This window comes from Propithecus coquereli, unplaced genomic scaffold (assembly GCF_000956105.1).
Source record: "Propithecus coquereli isolate 6110/MARCELLA unplaced genomic scaffold, Pcoq_1.0 Scaffold148, whole genome shotgun sequence".
In the NCBI taxonomy this organism is placed as follows: domain Eukaryota; kingdom Metazoa; phylum Chordata; class Mammalia; order Primates; family Indriidae; genus Propithecus; species Propithecus coquereli.
The window spans coordinates 775826-795164 of record NW_012139191.1 but is presented as its reverse complement, the minus strand read 5'-3'; the positions used below and the strand labels follow the sequence as shown (position 1 = coordinate 795164).

At 43.1% G+C, this 19339-nt stretch overlaps 1 protein-coding gene across 5 annotated transcripts in view; it reads left to right on the top strand.

The window, feature by feature from the left end:
* Positions 1 to 19339, top strand: part of HLCS (holocarboxylase synthetase (biotin-(proprionyl-CoA-carboxylase (ATP-hydrolysing)) ligase)) — a 230497-nt gene that overhangs the window by 38220 nt on the left and 172938 nt on the right. For all 5 annotated transcript variants that reach the window (XM_012640099.1, XM_012640098.1, XM_012640101.1 and 2 more), the window contains exons 4-5: positions 748 to 1694; positions 6213 to 6395. In XM_012640099.1, the coding sequence (XP_012495553.1) occupies positions 748 to 1694; positions 6213 to 6395 (1130 nt within the window). The remainder of the gene's footprint in view (positions 1 to 747; positions 1695 to 6212; positions 6396 to 19339) is intronic.

Sequence of the window (19339 nt, the reverse complement as noted above, 5' to 3'; positions counted from 1 at the left end):
ATATGTATGTCAAAATTTTTTGGAACAAATCTTTTTTTAGGCAGCATACAAACTGTTCTTCTTTAATTAAGCTTAAAAACAGACTTTTTATGTCTATAAAAGTCTTCTTCTGTATCATGGGCAAATAAGAATGTCACTTACCTCTGGAAATTTATGCAATCATTAAATTTTCTGATTTGCCACCTGCATGCACCTCATACCATGTCAAACACACAGCAGGTGCTCAATAAATGTTTTTTGAATCAGTGATTGTGAACTTATATTCCAGTCCTGGGACAAGATACTGGAAAGACCCTTCTCATTGATCCTACGGAGTGTCCTGAGAGCGGCTTTTCGCCGGGGTGTGCTTAGATAGACCCTAGAGAGTGTGTCCTTTTCTTTTCTCAGTTTCATTAGCATATAGGAGAATAACACTCAAGAAACTGAATCTATAAATAAGTAGGCAAAATCACCTTCCTGAATCTCACTTTCTTCACTAGTCAATAAGAGGATCTTAGGGTCTCTGATATGTATAAGGAAGATGGTTGTGGGAACTGAGGATTTCACTGGGGGTCCTCCCAGCAGGCAGGAGCAATTAGTGCTTCCAAAGGAGGCCACGGAGTTGAGGTGGGGCTGCAGGAGGGAGCCGTGCAGGGGGCTGTCCTGGAGTGGATGTCATGGAATGCAGAGGGGGCGATGAGATTCTTGAGCTGAACTACATGAAAAACAAGAAGTGTTGACTAATTATCTTTCTTGTTCATGCTTTAGCAGTGCACTTGCAGGACTCTACTCTGAAGGATCTTAAGGATCAGGCCTCAAACAAGCAAGCTCAAATCCTGCAGCCGGACCCTGAACCTGCTCTTGAGATTGAGCCCAAGCAGGACATTATGGAGCACGTTGGCAGAGATGGCCCGAAGGTTCTTGGTGAAGAACCCAAGCAGAGGAGAGGCAGTGCCTCTGGTAGTGAGCCTGCTGGGGACAGTGACAGGGGAGGGGGCTCTGTGGAGCATTATCACCTCCATCTGTCTAGTTGCCATGAGTGTTTGGAACTAGAGAACAGCACCATTGAGTCGGTCAGGTTTGCATCTGCAGAGAACATTCCAGATCTTCCCTATGATTACAGCAGCAGTTTGGAGAGCGTTGCTGATGAGACCTGCCCTGAGACGGAAGGGAGGAGAGTCAACATCACTGGAAAGGCACCCAACATCCTAGTCTATGTGGGCTCTGACTCCCAGGAAGCTCTTGGCCGGTTCCAGCAGGTCCAGTCTGTCCTGGCCGACTGTGTGGACACCGACAGTTACGTTCTCTACCACCTGCTGGAGGAAAGTGCTCTCGGAGACCCGTGGCCAGATAACTGTCTGTTGCTGGTCATTGCCACCAGCGAGTCCATTCCTGAAGATCTGTACCAGAAGTTCATGGCCTACCTTTCTCAGGGAGGGAAGGTGTTGGGCCTGTCTTCGTCCTTCACGTTTGGTGGCTTTCAAATGACAAGCAAGGCTGTACCACAGAAGACGGTCCAGAACTTGGTTTTCTCCAAGTCTGACCAGAGTGAGGTGAAGCTCAGCATCCTAAGCAGTGGCTACGTTTACACGGAGGGTCCCGGAGAGCGGCTTAGCCTGGGCAAGCTCCAGGGCCACCTAGAGAGCGAGGACCAGGACAGGATGATCATCCAAGTGCCTTTTGGAACATGTGGAGGAGAAGCTGTTCTTTGCCAGGTACATCACTTTGATGATCTTCAGGTATCTTGGAGAGGGGATATACTCTTTAGGGCTGTCCACGTAAAAGTTTCAAGAGTTTGTGTGCTGCGGGTTACTGTTGGCTGGGAGCTTTTGCTGCTCGTGAGCAGAAGGTTTCGTTTAGTTTAGGATTTTCATGAATACTGTGATTAACCAAAAGACTTGTGATGGAGGAATGGCCAGGTGTTATGGTCAATTGAGCTTGCTGGTTAACCAAGGATCTTGTTTTCATCTTTACTGGCAATGACCTTTCTAAAATACACTAGTCTACTTTCTTGCTTCAAAGTACACTGTAATTAATATTATCAAGCCTTTATTTAACATAGAAGGTTGAAAGCCTTTGGGTGGTGATTCCAAATGTCAGTGATCAACATGTTAAAATCTTGCAATTGATTGCGGAGGTAGTTTGTGTTAAAAAGATCTCCAAATTCCCAATTCTTTTCTTATGATTCATTCCTTTTAACATCTAAGGGCTGAGAAAAAGGTCAAATGAGAGAATATCGAAATTATTTAGATTTATGGCATATTATTAATGATACACAGGTAATGACAAAATGGAAAGAGATTCAAAGGAAGGTGCCAATTTCCTTCCCATGTTTAGGAGGTCCTTTGGGTCTTCCACTGTTTTTTATTCCATCGTCTTTTTCCTTTTAGCTTTTTGTTTGTTGGTGAACAGTAGCAGGATAGATTATTTCAGAATTCCTCATCATTTACTACCAATCTTTTAATGCTTTAGGGCAGAAGTTTTTGTAAGTGTTAAATGAACACTCACTTGTCCTGAACGATTTGATAATGTAATGAGAAAACTAAGGAGATGTAGATATTTTATTTTGCCCAGAAGCGTTCCCAAGATGAGTGTAACAGATTTTGTTTTACTATGGGGATCTTTTTATTGAGTTAGAGAATTGTTTATTTTTTCGTTTTGTTTTCATTTTGTAATGCCCCCTCTCTTTCTAGCCCTCCTAGAAGCTAAGTCTCTTGGATTTTCAGACCAAACATACTTTAAGATTTTTTTTTTTTTTTTTTCTATTCTAAAGCCTACTCATTTTTTCTTAAGATAATACTCAGCCAAAGATGCTTGGAATTAAGAAATCTGGACATCAGGACAGACAAACATGTACAACCCAAGCAGGTTTCCTGTAGGGCGGCAAACCACATCAGGTAGCTTTTGGAGGCCTAATAAATGTTCTCCTTATCTCTTTCTCTGCAACTATGGTAACCGTAGTAACTGCTCATTCTCAGAAAATCCACTTAAAAACCCAACTTCCTAGAGCCATATTTCAGTTTTGAAGAGCAAATCTTGCCACCCCTGTGCACAGACTTGTACTAGAAAATTGATTTGGCACTGTTGCGATCCATTTCTCCGAGTTACATAGCAACTCTGCTTGCCGCACCGTTTAAAGTGACCCCCTTACTATCATAAAACTTGATACGGCAGTGCATGGCCCTAGGAAAAAAAAGGCAACATGATGCAGCTTCACAAATCAGGTTCAGAGGATTAGAATGTCATTTTTGATTTTAAATGACTTCCAGAGTTCTGTGTGACAGGGTCACTGTTTTCTCCACATGCCTGTGTCTCTCCGATAACTCTCCGAGATCAAAAAATAAATATTATCACAGGCTGGTTAGTTTCCTCTTTCCCTGTTCAATTTCATAGTCGTCATCTTTGTAATAAATCTAGTAATGATGTAACCCAGTAAGAGGCGGCGAAGTACTTCAAGGGCAAAACACAGCTGCACGCTTGGCGGTGGTGTCCCCAGCCAAGTAAGCTGCAGCTTTGATGCCTTTGCCATTCGTAATAGTAAGGAAAAAGGGACAACGTTTGTGTGCCTGTAGTACTGATCAAGTTTGCAGGGAAAATTTAATGCTGTGGATTAATGCTGATATTTGACTATCAGCTGGACCAGGAGTTTGGCATGAAGTTGTCCAAATAAAGTCTCTAAAATGGATCTTAAAAGATTTTGTTTTCTTATTTAGCTTAACACGTGGCAGAAGTGGGTCTGCTTCTGCAGCAGAGTTTCTCGACCATGGCACTATCGACATTTTGGGCCAGGTAATTCCTTGTGGTGAGGGGCAGTCCTGGGCATCTTAGGATGTTGGGCTGCATCTCTGGTCTTTACCCATTAGGTGCCAGTAGCACCCCCTTTCTCCCATCAATGGCTGGAGGCCTTTTTTAGCTTTGGCTTTTGGTCTAGTTAAAAAGCCTTATTTTTAGAAGAAGCCAAGTTACAGAAATAGGCCTGTCACTATGGTAACAACAGTATAACATAAGAGGATGAGACTCTTGTCGGATACCATGGAGGACCAGGAGCACAAATCTACCACGCACACACTCTGGTGTGTGCCGTTTTCTCCGTATTAACTGAGGGTGTAGAACCAGAGGGGGCCTCTTTTCCAGTTAGCGTTGTAGAAGCACCTACATCCTGAGACGGTAAGCAAAGGCAGCCCTCACGGTTTCAACAGCAGCCTTTTCCCTGTCTCCTGAACTTGCAGGCCTGTTTGTAGCGTGATCCTTAGTTTTTCCTCCTCGGCATGTTTCTCACGTGAAAATGAGTGCAGCGCATTTACCGCTTTGCTTTGTGGATAGCCTGTGTATTCACCCCCTGGGTGAGTCCGTGTGCCTCCGATCGCGCCTCCCTTCTCCCCTGGGCTCGAGTGGGAACAGAAGCTGGCTCATTTTATCCTGCCTTACCTGTAAAGGTTAATCTGCGGGATAGCCACGTGCTCACGTGGATTAAACGGGCCCCGCTGTGCTGCTGCTCCACACCGCACCGGCTTGGACCGCGGCAGAGCAGAGGCACGCCTTTAGGGTAGGGACACACTGAGAAGGGCACGGATCCCTCAGAGGGTTTCTCTTTTCTGCCTCGTCCCCTCTCCAGGGCGGTTTAGAGGGCAGCCCTGCCTGCTGCCTCCTGACCGGCACCTCAGTTGTGGGCGCAGCCGCCGCCTGCAGCCGACCGGCTGTAGTTTGGGGACTGCGTTGACCAGGGTTTTGTAGACCTTTTCACATTGCCCTCAACTTAACATTGGGATTATTCTGGGAAATATACTTAGACAGTATATTTGGCTGGGTTAAGGGTTGGGTGGGAATTGAGAGATTTTAAGTTGCCTGAGGGCTGGCACCGTGCTTTTTATTTTCATCGTGCTCTTAGAACATCAGGCTGGATGCTTTGCATACAATCCATGAGACCAAAGCAAAGTAAAGCAGACAGCTCAGTTTGCTCTTCTGGGTACTCAGTCTGGGTACTCAGTGTTCTGGCAGCCTCCAGGCTCTAATGACCAATTAAAATCTGATCTCAGGCGAGCTAGAGGTTCCAGTAAGTTCCTTCATACCAAGACACAGACTGTTGACAGGTGGAGATATTTTAATTTTAACTAGAGAAGAAAGCCTGAAGTGAATACATGAAGTTTCAAATCTTAGAATTCAACAGGAGGAGGGTGGGTGGGAGGGAAGGCCTTTCTGTGTCTGTGAAATCCCAGTCCACCCACAGCGAGTCCTCACTTCATGTCGTCGACAGGTTCTTGGAAACTGTGACCTTAATGGAAGCGACGTATAGCAGAACAATTTTGCCATGCACTCATTGACGTAAACAAGACTGAAGTTCCTACAGCATATATCTGGTCACAAAAACATCACCAAACTTATAAATAAAGACCGAAACACCTCTAATATTAAACATTGAAATAAATGTGAGCTATATGTACCTTTAAGAAAGATCAATAAAAACAAGTAAGATAATTACTTACTGATTCCAGTTCAGGGTCTCAGGTGGCCGGAGCCCATGCAGGCGGGCACCAGTCCTGGCCAGGATGCCGTCCTGTCGCGGGGCACACTCACACCCTCACTGACAGGGACCATGTAGACACTCCAGTTAACCTAACATGCTCAGCTTTGGGTTGTGGGATACCCAGAGAAAACCCACACAGACAGCGGCCCTCGCCAGGAATTGATTTTTTTTTTTTTCCTCATCAACTTTATAACAAAACAATAGTAAACAAAATGATGTTATTCAAGGACCTGATGTATTTTAATTCCTACAAACACTCTCAAAACGATGAATGTGGCTATCTCCCCGCAAGTGTTGTTTTCCATTATGACTAATAGGATGGGAGCTTCCAGCCTGGCCCGGTGCCTCCCTGAGTTTGGGAGCAGCCGGGTTCTCAGCACAACTGTATTTCTAAATATTTGGTCCTATAACCAAGTTAAGTCACTGGGCCACGGTCACATGACTAATGAGTGATACAGATCACCTGGAAGGAGTTTGCTAACTCTCTGGAGTTATTTCCACCGTGACCTCTTACTCGGCCTGACAGCCACGATTTCAGTGGGCTCTTTGGAACCTTTTCTTGCTCATCATTACTTTCCAGGTATTCAGGCTCAGAGTTTATGTGCTGTTGGTAATTAGAAGAATTCATGTTCAAGCTTTCAGAAAAAAGAAACTTTTTCTTAGTGTCTGCACGTGCCTCTGATTTACAAAGTGGTATCTTTTCCCTCAGGTGCACTTAGAACTACCCCCCAACTCTGCCGTAGTGCAAACTCAAGAAGATTTTAACTTGCTTAAGTCGAGCAATATTAGAAGATATGAAGTCCTAAAAGAGATTCTCACAACCCTTGGCCTAAGCTGTGATATGAGACAAGTTCCTGCCTTAACACCTCTTTACTTGCTGGTGGCCACGGAGGTGAGTTTGTGGGCCCAGCGGGGAAGACAGTGCCTCAGCGTGTCCCTTCTCCAAGACGGCAACCCTTTCCTTTAATTGTTCTATTTCTGTTGGTTGTGATTTTGATTTCTGTTTTGACTTTGGGTTTGGAAAACATCTTAAGGATGTACAAGTATCATTCATTTCGGGGGAGTTTGCGTAAGGCAGGGAGAGACCGTTTGAATCTGCAGGTTGTGGCTCTTGCCACTTTGGGTGGAGGAGGAGCCCCTGTTTGAGCTGTCAAGAGCATATTTGGAAATCATGATTTGTTCATTTGGGATTAAAAACATTTGTTTTGATTGGGGTCGTTTTTCAGTAGATCTTTGGACGGGAAAATCACAACTTCTGTTTGATTTGTGCTGATGTCTGCCATCTTGTGGCAAAAGGGGTCTGGGTTTCAGTTCCTGTCTGAGTTGTCTCTAAAAGGAAAATGCCACGGAGTTGGGGATGTAGTCGGGGATTCTCTCGGCCTGTGTCTGGGTTTGCTGCCTGTACTGGATGCCTAGTTTTGGGCAGGTGGCCAGAGTCTCCAGGTCTGTGTTCTTGCTAACCCCCTTACTTTGCCACGCTGTCAATTTCTTATTCGTTGTGACAAATTATTTTGTGGGTCTATGTGTTGTCTGCTCTGGACAGGCAAATTTGTGAATTTAGTGATGTAACCATGCAGTTTCGCGAATACCTGGTAGTCCAGGTGACTTTAAACATTGAACTTCCCTGCTTTACCTTGAAAAGGACAAAGTATAATACCCCTCACCCCAACGTTTTTAAAAGAGGGGGCATTCTCTTCGGGTTATGCTCTGTCCCGTGGCAAACTTAGCTTTCGGAGGAGAGCAGAGCTGTGAGTGGTCTGGGTGCGATGTGCTCACTTGGAGAAGACGGATACAGAATCTGAGAGCATTTTTAGGATTAGGATACCTTATAGGATTGTTTGAGAACTAGATGAAATAATATATGTGAAAGTTCTGTATAAATTATATTACTTAAACGGTAGTGCAATTATTATTATTATTATTTGATTGTTGGGAGGTTGAATGAGTAAGGTATGTATAATGCGCCTAACAAATGCCTGGTACCTTGTCTAAAAAGATGACAGGTAATGTTTATAATTTTAAAAATTAATGTAGCAATGGATGATTTTGTTTTTAATTTAAGAAACATTTTTTTATTGCATTTTCATCACACAGTCTTTAGCCAGTTGGCACTGTTTTGATGAATGCTCTTGGGAATTAATGGTATGACTTTTTTTGCACTTTCATCTTAGGAACATAAAGCTTCACATCATTTATCTCTGTTTTTATGTATTCAGTTAATAGGAAGAAAGGCATCACCTCTGTCTTGTGACTTATAAAAAGATACCAAAATAAAGCTGGTCCTCAGAGCTTTAATCCTTATGGACAACTACCTTGGAGGAACAGCGCAGGGCCATGTGGGTCAGGGTGACTAATCTCTAGGGGACTGGGACTGTCACTCTCCTGGACCTTCTCTGTCCATGTTTCCTGAGCGTGGAGGGCTGAGGCTGGACACGTGAGCAAGCGTCTGCCTGCTCCAAGGCTCCCAGCCCGGGAGGTCAGGGAGCAGGAGAGCCTGCCCTTGCCCTTGGCAGTGCTCCCTGTCAGTGCTCCCTGCTAGTGCTCCCTGCCAGTGCTTTCCCAAGACTGACGATGGTCTTGGGACTTGGACCTCTGGACTCTGGGACAGCAATGAATAGGAAAGAGTGGTTGTTCTCCTGTGAGCAGAAGTTTGGAACTCTAGGCTCTTCTGGTGTATCCTTTAGGCTGGGCATAACCCGAAGCACCTAAGTAGAGGCTTTGCATACGTGTCTGTTTATATTAAAACACAAAACAGATGCTTCACATCTTTGTCCTTCCAGTTCTTTGAACTGCCCAGGGCAGTGGGGGTGATACATTTTCACCTGTTAATTGATCGACTGGGGGAGCATTGATTCCTTCATTCACAAACCATGGGAATGAAATGCTTGGACATGATTAAAACAAGGATTTGCTCTGTATACTCCCCACCAAGCCCCTTATTATAATACACCGTAACTTTGGAAAATAATTATTTGCAGAAATGTTCATTTCCTATTTGGGGTCTTCCATTTGATCTTGTTGATTTTCTTGGATATCTATGCTGTGGACTACTTTTTTTTTCCTCTTAATTGTTCATTTCAGACTAAATTGTTTTACTTTGGGAGCCCGGGGAACCAAATGAGTGTGCGTATGATTATTGTACATATCCTCAATTTCTTAATGTTTACTAACTCTGCTTAGAAGACCTTGTATCTGCTGCAGAAGGAAATATCAGAATTCAGGGTTTTACTATGTTTTCCTGGAATACAAGTTCTGTAAAGGATTATCGTGCAAATGAATTTGAAGGTAGATTCTTACCAACTGAGATAGTCTTTCTGGAGGCAGCTGGACGATTCCTCTTGATCTTGTCCTGATTGCTCAGTATTTATAGATATGGACCATGGAGATTGGGAATAGAATTGGGTTTGTACTTTCTACTTGGTTTTCTTTCCTGTAGCCCTGCTTAATAGATCTCATTGATCTTCATGGAATTAAGTTGTGGGGAGAAGATCTTGGCCCCCAGCCATCTGTTAGACACTGCCCACCCATCTGTTCACTCATCACCTGCCTTGTGGGTTAGGTGCCCGGACCTGCTTTCTGCTGTGTCTGTGTCAGATACTCTGTTGCTGGGAATCACCGATCTCTCACCACAAGGTGTCACTGCTGGGCTAGGCTGCTGGGCATACAGAACCCAAGAACTATAAAGTAGTTCTTCAGAGATTTAATTTTTTCTCTCTCTATCCATTTCACATAATATAATTTTGTAGTTTTCCTTTATACTGGTAGCACTTTTTTGGGGAAGGTCTGTAGAAATTATTTCAATCTCCCAGTTAACAATGTTCGTTTTTCATTCAACATTTACTGTGTCCTAGGTACTATTATAACATGGGATATGAAAGAACAAAATAAATACACCAGTTATCTAAATAGTTTTACTGCATACCAGCTGTGTTTACACAGTTCTGTGCCTTGACACTTGCTCTTTATGGTGAATAGCATAAAAGATTTATGAAGCACCTATGTGCTTCTATATTACTGTGATATGAACGGAAAAGAATAGCACCGTGATCCAAGTCAAAAAAACACTCACCTGAGGTCTAGTTGACCCGTGGAATTTGCTAGCATTGTGTTCTGGAACCTTCGGTCATACCCAAACACCATGGTAGCATGTGGTTCCTGCTATTAATTCAGTCTTGTACAACTTCATGATTGTCACTGTGTGTGACAAGAAGAAGCAGGGCTCTGCTGAGGTGCAGCTGGGCAGCTGAGCTGGGCGGCTTCCTTCTGACCAAGGTCTTCACGTTTCATCTACATTCCCTGCGGCAGGATTGAAATTCAGGCCTCAGCAGAATTATGATAACCTAAACCGTAAAACACATGAACGCATGTATACCACATGCCTATGTCTGTAGAAACAAAACTAGAAGGAAATCTAGCATATATAGGGCATATTTCTGGGGGAGGGCTTAAGGATGATTTTCATAATCTTTTTACATTATATTTCCCACATTATCTATAATGGATGTATATTAATTTAATAATGAGCCAAACCAGTTATCAAAAAATAAAAAACAAATTCAAAAAAGTTATTAGACGTTGACAGCATCTTATAAGTGGTTAAATTTGAGTGTTAAAAGGCAGGGAATCTCGTATAGGTATTGATATTTTGGTTAATGTTTGTCAACTATATTGTCTGAAAAGGTTTTGCTTCGATAGTAAACCCCTTGACTGTGGTAGGTGGCTTGTTGCAGCTGTGACTTGGGTTTAACTGTGATCTCTCCTAGCATGTGGGTGCTTGGGGGCTGCCGCTCTCCCTTTGCCCTGGTGGGTGGAAGGTACCACTGGTGTTGATTCATAATTCTGGTGCCCCATCCCTGCTTGGGTGCTCCAGTTTCTTGGTCTCAAAGACCACACGCATGTGACCTCTACACGCTTCCTTTCCTCAGGTGCTGATGAGCCATAGGTGGATGGGCCACATGGTGACTGCAGGGTGTGGTGGGGCAGGATTACTGGGGGCCACCACGTCAGTCTTCCGCCATTGGTGGGTGGCAGGAAGTTAGCAACACACCTTTACCGTGGGGGGGACATGAGCTAGTGTGTGACAGACACCGATTTTATAGAAAGAACACAATTCTTTCATATTTTATAGAAGCATTTTAATAGATTTTATTTTCTATAAAATTTAATTTTATAGAAAGAACACAATTCTTTCCCAGCTAGGAAACTAGCTGTCTTGTTTCTATTTCTCTGGGTTCCATTTCCATTTTTATCTCTGCCAGGGAGGTGGCAGACAGGAAGAGGGCGTGCTGTGAACCCTCCGGGGGTTCTCGCTGAGAGGGGCAGCTGCTGGACTGGGACCAGCTGGGACCCCGAACCTGTGCATGGGAACAGGGCCAGCTCCCCCTCCGCTGCAGAGTCCCCTGCCCAATGGGTCCCTTTCGGTCCCCTCCATGAGGCCAGAGGGAGGAGAAGAAGGTGGGACATGCCCCCCCTCCGAAAGCCAGCACCGTTGCTGTGGGCCACTGGGGCCATTTTTCAGTGTTCCCTTAGCCTGAGGTTTCCCTCTCGGGATCTGGGGAACAGAAGATTTTTTTCTAAAATAAAAAAGTTTGGGATCCTCTTGGGTGTGCAGCGTGGCTGGTAGCTAATAGAGTGTCAGTGAGCTGAGAAATAGAAGCCGGCTGGACTTTTGGCAGGAGTCCTGTGTCCAGTTACTCTACCCTTGGGATCAAGATGTAACTGTAACAAGAAGTGACAACAGAGTTTGTTATTGAAGTAACTGGGCAGAATCGCCACAATGCGGGGTGTGTGTGTGATTTTGAGTAGTGTGGGAGTTGTGGAATGGATACTATATGCTTAAAAAGAAAACCTAGTTATAGCATTTCATTTTGGTTCAACCCCGAATTTTTACTGTGAAACTTTTATTTCTCTCTCAGAAACAGGTACTGTTGGTAAGGATAGTTTTGATATTTGTAAACGTGTCAAAAAAAAAAAACCTTCCAAGTATAGTCCCTTCTACCCAGGGATTCACTTCTTTGTTAAATTTATTTTTTATTCCATGTATTTAAGGTGTACAGTGTGACGATTTGATACATGTATAGGTAGTGAAATGGGAATTACTTTTTTGATGTCGGTTGCTTTTTGAAGAAACTTAGACTAAGTCATACCACATGGTTCTCACTCCTCCTTCTCTGACTGATCATGTAGCAAACATTTGCGTGCCTACAAAGCATAAGCCCTTGTTGGGAAAGTTTCTGGAAAACGAGAGATACTTTCTCATCCTTGCGGTATGCGTTATAATTAACCAAGCCCTTTTACGTGTGTCACGACCGCCTTCGGATCTCTCAGCAGCCCTGGTCTGTAGGGCAAGGCAGGGGAGGGGTCTTTGTCTCTGGGGAGAGGAAACTGGGTTATAGAGCAGTGAAGAGGCTCATGTATTTTTCTAACTAGTTAATTAGAATTCTCCACTTAAAAAAAAAAAAAACAACTTCGCTTGCCATTTTTTAGCATAGTATTTGACGTGGAATCCTCCCCCTCTCCTACCTTTAATCCTAGTTCTGATTCTTGCATGTTTGTATAGATAGAAACTTCTAGCATGACTCCAAAATACAGTTAAAAAATAATATTTTAGAGATCCAAATTGGAGAGAAAGTCAGAATTCCAGGTGCGCCCTGAATAGCTTTTGACATGTGGCTGCCGTGGTCTTGTGGCGGCGGCTACTTTACAATACGGCACCAGCTACAGAGCAGCTGGCAGATTAAAGCAAACATTTAAAAGCTTTTATAGCTATGAATGTTTTTAAGGGTCTTTCATATACCTCTTTCTCTCCTTTCTTTCTTCCTTCGCCCTTCACCCAAAGTAGAACTTTTTTGTTCATTTTGACTGACTTCCTGTTATCAGACATAATACCCATAGCAAAAGGTGACATGATGAGTTTTGACATTGAAATGCAAAAGAAATAATACTTGCGGTGTTTTCCTTAGCTCCCTTTTAAAAATTTTATTTTTGTGAGGAGAAGGCTTTTCAGCTACTATATGTCCTGTCTTTTTTTATTCCAATCTTGTTCCCACAGGCAGGTTTCAAAGCAGCTCCTGCGGAGTAAATCTTATGCTTTAGGGTTAAAAATCAAGGTAGAGACGGAGAATACGCTTGTGGAAATGCAGACAAACACAACTTTTGTTGTTTTCCACTTTTAGCTAGTCTTGTGACAGTTTTGGTTTTCTCTGTGTTGCGGCTTTTGCTGTCTGATCTGGGGAAGGGGTGATGAGGGAACATGTGGCCCGGCAGTTTCCCTCTGGGGATGGCACCCTATCTCGGAAGGGTGGTTTTATTTCCTTAGACTATTTATATCCACCATTTATGCAGTCACAGATTTGTGGATGGGAAACAGGCTCTTTTGGAATAAAAAAAGCCCTCCAACACCAAATGCTTTTTGTCTCCTACACCGGCTCCCTAATAGCTGCCATGTGTGAGCGGGCATGGATTATGGCGTTACCTCCTGGGAAGTCGATGGAAGCCGTCTTTAGGAAGCCGTGGAACATTCTCAGGAGCAGATTTTTGTCTGCCAGGTCCAAAAAGTACATCCTAGGGGATAAGCCCACACTGGTACCGGGTTAGCGGGCACGATCAAAGGGGTCCTGCGATCAGGTGCAGGAGCTGGGACCGGGATTTGAGGTGGTCGTGCGGTGGGGTGCCCCGCAGTGACGGGAAACCGTTGAGCGTGGCGCTTCTGGACTTCAGAGCTTGTGGTAGCTCAGGAATGTTGGATTTGATAAATGTTCTACTTCAGTTCTTGGGATGTGAGTTATAGTTGGGGAGTTCATTTTGTTTCTATGCATGCTAATAATTTGAGAATGTTGCTCTGACAATTGCGCCGTCTTGGAAAAATGTTTATAGTGTTTCAGGGGTTTCCAAATTGACAGGCAATTTGTGGACCTGAGTGGTGTTTAATCCTCCGTTTCCCCCCGGCTGAGCAGGAAGGGTAGAGACAACTTGGGGTGCTGGGGGAGCGCCGTTCCCTGTGCTGGAGCTCAGCGGCGCTGGATAGCACGAGGCAGATTTCTCTGGCTTCCTCTCGAAAGCAGGAAAACTCAGCCAAGGTCAGTCTGTCTGTCTGTCTATTGGGCATCTTATTCAGGAGATGGGAAGAAAAGGCTCATTTTTTTCTTAGAAATCTTGATTTCTTAGTTTTGTTGTTTTGGCTTCCCATGGTTGCCTGTGTATGAATGCGTCTCTCCAGGCGCTGTGCGGAGTTTGGCCACACGTAGTCCTCCAGCGACTGTGTGTTTCTAGTACAATCCTGCATTATCCCTCTGCTCGTGTTGTGGGTATTTTTCTTTCTTGAAATGTTTCCAGGCTTTGGTTTAATAATATAATCAGTGGAAGAAATATTGGAGGTTCCATTCCATGCTGTATACATATACCAAAACACCATGTTGTATACGTAAATGTATATAATTTTTACTTGTCAATTAAAATAAATAAAATTTGAAAAAGAAATGTTGGAGTTAAAGACTGTAATTTCAGTTCTTATTGATTATTGGAGATACTATCCCTTATTAAAAAATTCTAGCGGTCAAAGCCCATTTCATGAATTGAGGAACGTGGTTTTAAATTAAAACAACTTAGAGTCTTAGAATGTTTGCTTTAATCTATACTTTTTGGTAGTATTGAGTTTTTTCAATTTCAACCATACGAATATATTTATTTATTTATCTATGGGGATATACACACACAATTTATTTAAATTCATATGCTTGTTTTAACTAAAACTGCAAGAAAACCTGAGATTGCTAAAGTAGGACCTGCTTTTGTAGAGCAGTCATTTCTCCATTTGCCCCTGAGGGTGAGAGAAGGTTTTAGGTTAGCGTATCTGGAGCTTTCTGGTAAAAAGGAAATATACTTTCCCTTTGATGCATTGAAGTTGACAACACGATTTCGTTGCGTAGGTGTTCTTGTCTCTTGTGTTCCTGTTGTGTGTATGTCCCAGTGCAGGGAGACGGGCTTTGGGTGAAGAGAAGGGTCACGTTAGCACTGTGCTACTGCACCTCCGAGATGGAAATTCACATTCCCAGCGGTGAAGGTGGGAAGACACTGCCCGTCACCAGTCGGCAGGAGCGCTCGGTCCTGAACATGCGGACTACACGGTCATCAGACCATTTGTCAGCATCACAGACCACCAGTCTGAGCACCCATCTGTGAACATTTTCAGTTTAAACCAACTTGCCTCCTGCATCCAAAATAAAAGTTTAAGGAATTAAAGTTAAAAGTGAATATTCTTCTAAGAAAACATGTCAAGCTTTGCTTTTCTATGCCGAGAGAAACAGTTGGAAAGTTATTTTCTTTGAGCAAAAACAAATCCTGCATGCAGCAGTTATTGAAAAGTAATTGAACGATGGCACCACTAATCCCCCTTCCTGCTTTTAATCTCTGTAAATAAGGAAATATACTTTATAAAAGAAACATCAAACAGTGGTTTCATACATTTTAAAATGATAGTTAATTTGGGGGGAAGTTTTGGGGTGTGTCCAGACTCTTGCCACCTGGAGTTGCCTAGATTGTTACTTTCCATAGATAACTTTAGCACACTTGATAATTCTAGTTTTTCCGCAGCTTTTTAGTTCGTAAAATGCTTTAAAGGTCAAGGTTTGTAATTGTGAAGATTCTCCTCCTTTTGTGATGTTGGGGTTAGGTGTGTAATCTCAGATTGGCTAAATTTAGGAGTATGTCAGAGAAGATGGCTTTTTAAAGGATTGTCACCAAATTCTCATTACCAAATCCTTCTCTGTGCTGTTGGGAGGGAAGTAGGTGAGATGACCTTTTTTATCCCTTCCAGGATTCCACAGGATTTATGCTGCTCTCGGCAAAGCAATTAGAGTAGAAAAATAAAAATAAAAATTTAACTTTTTAAGCAGTTCCTTTAATTTGCATTCTTTTCTAAGAATTTGTGATTACTACCAGCTTCACCTTTATACTGGAACAAATTGAAATCATTGATAGATAAGTCTTCACAGTTCATTTCAGCACAATGAAAGAAAGTTAGCTGCTTTATTTTGTTTATTTCAGACTCATTCTCGAATTAATTTGACTGTTTAAGAATTATCGATGCAATATATAGCAGCGTGAAATTTACAAAGAAGTTGTGTTTTCAAAGTCTGTGTGCTAAATTGTCTGTTTAAAAACTTGGTTCCTTATTTTTTATGACAGTTGGGCTTTCTTACCAGCTCACATATGTTCTCATGTTCCATAATGCATTAATCCGTAGAATCTCCTCTTACTGTACCGTTCCTGCGTCAGATTCTGGCGTGGGGGACCATGAACGCAGTGTGAACACATTGAACAGCTCTTTCTGCTTCTCAAGTGGGCGACCCAGAATATAATAGCTATGTCTCAGACATCGCTCAAATACGCCGTGTTGGACACCTAGCGATGCCATGGTAAATACACGTACTTAGGAGGAGTTAATAGATTTGTGTTGGTAGGTTAATACTTTTCTTATATTTCAGAAAACGTTTTTTTTTCCTTGAAGGTAACTATTGAACTATACACCCAAGTAGAAGAAAACATTTCGTAGAAAATTTCAAATGTACAAAAGTAAACAGAATAACGCAGTGGACACCTATGTACCCGTCACTGCCCTTAAGTTACCCGTTTGTAGCCAATCATATTTCATCTGTTGCCACCCACTTCGCTGCCTGTATTTTGAAGCAAATCCCAGATATCATATTGAATGTCTCATCCGTGTATATTTTAGCATGTGTCTCTAAAAAATGGGAGCTGTTTAAAAACATAATCACAGTACCACCAACACACCTAAAATAAAACAATTCCTTCATATAGTCTCATTCCAGTCAGCCTTTCAGTTTCCAACTGGATGACATATTTAAAGATGGGCTATGTTATCCATGCATTGTGGATAAGCATATTGGTCCTGTCGTAAAAAAAAAAAAAATTGAGAAGGAAGCAACTGATATAAACCATTGTAACTTTTTTGGGGAAAGTTGATCTGGAAAGTTGATTTTTATGTTTCTTTTGAATGCCATATATTTTAGCCCCTGTTATAAGGCCATTCTGAAAATAGCAGCAAATAGCCAGTTGTAATAACATGTAAAACAACCCCGCGCATTGAAATAGGGGGGTTTTGTTCTGACTCTTGCTTGTTCAGAACCAAACATGCGTTTCTCGCCCTCTCTTCTGCCTGCTAAGTCCTGGGCTCCTTCAGCAGGGACGGTATTGATTTTTGCTCCGTATGCTTTCAGTTCGAGTTGATGTTTAGCCTTTGACCCAGCCACTTTCTTACAATAAACAGTTTGTTGATGAGAGCAGCTGCTCAGCAGATTGTTTCCAGATTGTTCTCTCATGGCTGGGGACACAGTGCACCTTACGAAGAAGCTGGCTTGAAGCTTAAGGCTTCTACGTCTTACCGTCTCTGCCTTTGAAGCCAACTGCCAGCCTCTGATCATTTTTCTATTTATCTGTAGTGAAACGGTGTGAATCTGTGGCACTAGAAATCAGCCCTCACAATCTTGAATTTTTTGTTCTCTGAATGAATGGTAGCAGCATTTTCTAGAAGTTGCTGCCATTTGTAGCAATTCCTCACATGACAGGCAGTAAGAATTCCTGGCATTTGGTACATAGACGTTAGTTAGTGTACTGTGGGGTGCTGTGTGTGTAGGAAAAGGGACGGGCTGTGTTTTATTTTGTGCAGCAATCTGTGTTCCTTGAATATTTAAAGGTCTTCTATGCACTTAAGGAATGGGATTGATTACTTGCAAACTAAGCAAGTATTATCTGCCTTGTGACTTGAACCCTTTTAAAACAGATTCTCTTATTTATTTTTCTACTTTTGAAAGAGAGTACTCCTTTTTTTTTCTTTTTTAAAAAATGCAAGAGACGGGTCATCTCATGACTTGGTGATTTATATGGCTCAAAGGCACACCTAGTTTGCGTTTTTGCTGCTTCCCCAGTCACCCCCAGCTGCTACCTGGCTTGGCCTGTCTGCTTGCAGCGACCTTCATTAGGAAGGGAAGGTCAGAGCTTTCAGCATCAGAGCCAACACTTTTTACTAAACTGGCCACCAGGGGCTGCTGTCAGAATGGTGAGGCTGAGCTCACCTCCCTAGAGGCAAGTTTACTTTTGCTACAACCAGTAAATTTTGTTAAGCTACCAATCCAGGTTTCAAAACTCAGGTCTCACTACACAGCCTCCAGTCACCAAGCATGCTTACGGCTGTAGCCCTTCCAGCCAGGTATGACGTAGGACCTGGACAAAATTCAAGACCTAAGATTAAGACTTGTGTGTTTTTCATTCAGTGCCAATAAGCTGTTATTAATACACTGATTCCACATATACTGAGCAGCTTCATGAAACGCACTGGGGTTTGTACTCAGGGAAAGTACGTCCTGCATTTGGACTGTTCAAGATCCAGGCCTCTGGAGGGACGGCTCCGTGACGATGGAAATCTGTGGTTTTTCAGGGAGGTGTTCTTGCCTCAGAGTGGCCTCAGCAACCCTGCTCCAACGCAGACAACACGAAGGCTCGCTCGGATCCAGCTAAGATGTGAAATGCCAAAAGGTGTTCTTCGTTGTTATTTTGGTTTTTTGATTTTTTTCTGAAGGCTGCATCTTTGATGATTCCAAGATTAACAGCAGAATAAAAATAGACAGCTAATGTAGGAGCTGGCAGGGCCCTTAGAGAGAGCTTCTGGAGTAAATCCCTTCATTTCTCCCCAATTTTTTTACTTAAGAAAAAATTGTAACTAAAGAAAAGCTTAAAGAATAGTACACCAACCCCATAAACCCCATGTAGCCTTCATGTGGATTTACCTTGTGTTAACCTTTTGCCACATTTTCCTAATAAAGAGGGTCTCTTTGGTTTTTTTTTTTGAGACAGAGTCTCACTGTGTTGTCCGGGCTAGAGTGCCGTGGCATCATCCTAGCTCACAGCAACCTCAAACTCCTGGGCTCAAGCGATCCTTCTGCCTCAGCCTCCCGAGTAGCTGGGACTATAGGCATGCGCCACCATGCCCGGCTAATTTTTTCTATGTCTTTTTAGTTGTCCGATTAATTTCTTTCTATTTTTTTAGTAGAGACAGGGTCTCGCTCTTCCTCAGGCTGGTTTCGAACTCCTGAGCTCCCAGAGTGCTAGGATTACAGGCATGAGCCACCGCGCCTGGCCTCTTTAGTTTTTTTTTGAAAGATTCATATGTTACTGCTTTTATGTAAAACACAAAGCATCTCGAGTTATTTATGAAAGTGGAAGGCTTTGACCTCTTTGCTTCTAGGAGTTGTCAAGAGAGTGACACTAGTTTCCACTTGGCCCTGGGCATATTTGTTTGATTTATCTGTGTTTGTTTGTTTGTTTTGAGATAGGGTCTTACTCTTTTGCCTGGGCTGGAGTGCGGTGGCGCCATTGTAGCTCACTGCAACTTCATGCTCCTGGGCTCCAGTGATCTTCCTGCCTCAGTCTCCCGAGTAGCAAGGACTACAGGTGTATGCCACCATCCCTGGCTAATTTTTTTCTGCTTTCTGTAGAGACGAGGTCTCGCCCTTGCTCAGGCTGGTCTCAAACTCCTGGCCTCAAGCAATCCTGCCTTAGCCTCCCAGAGTGCTAGGATTACAGATGTGAGCCACTGTGCCTGGCCTGTTTAGTTTATCTGAAGTGAACCCAGGAGGCTACTGGTTTGTAGTGGTTCTGTATGGCTAGTCATCACCCTGCCAGTGGAGGGGCGTCTTCCATCTTCACATGAACCAGCATGTATAAAATTGTAACTTTTTTGGGGAAAGTTGATCTGGAAAGTTGATTTTTATGTTTCTTTTGAATGCCATATATTTTAGCCCCTGTTATAAGGCCATTCTG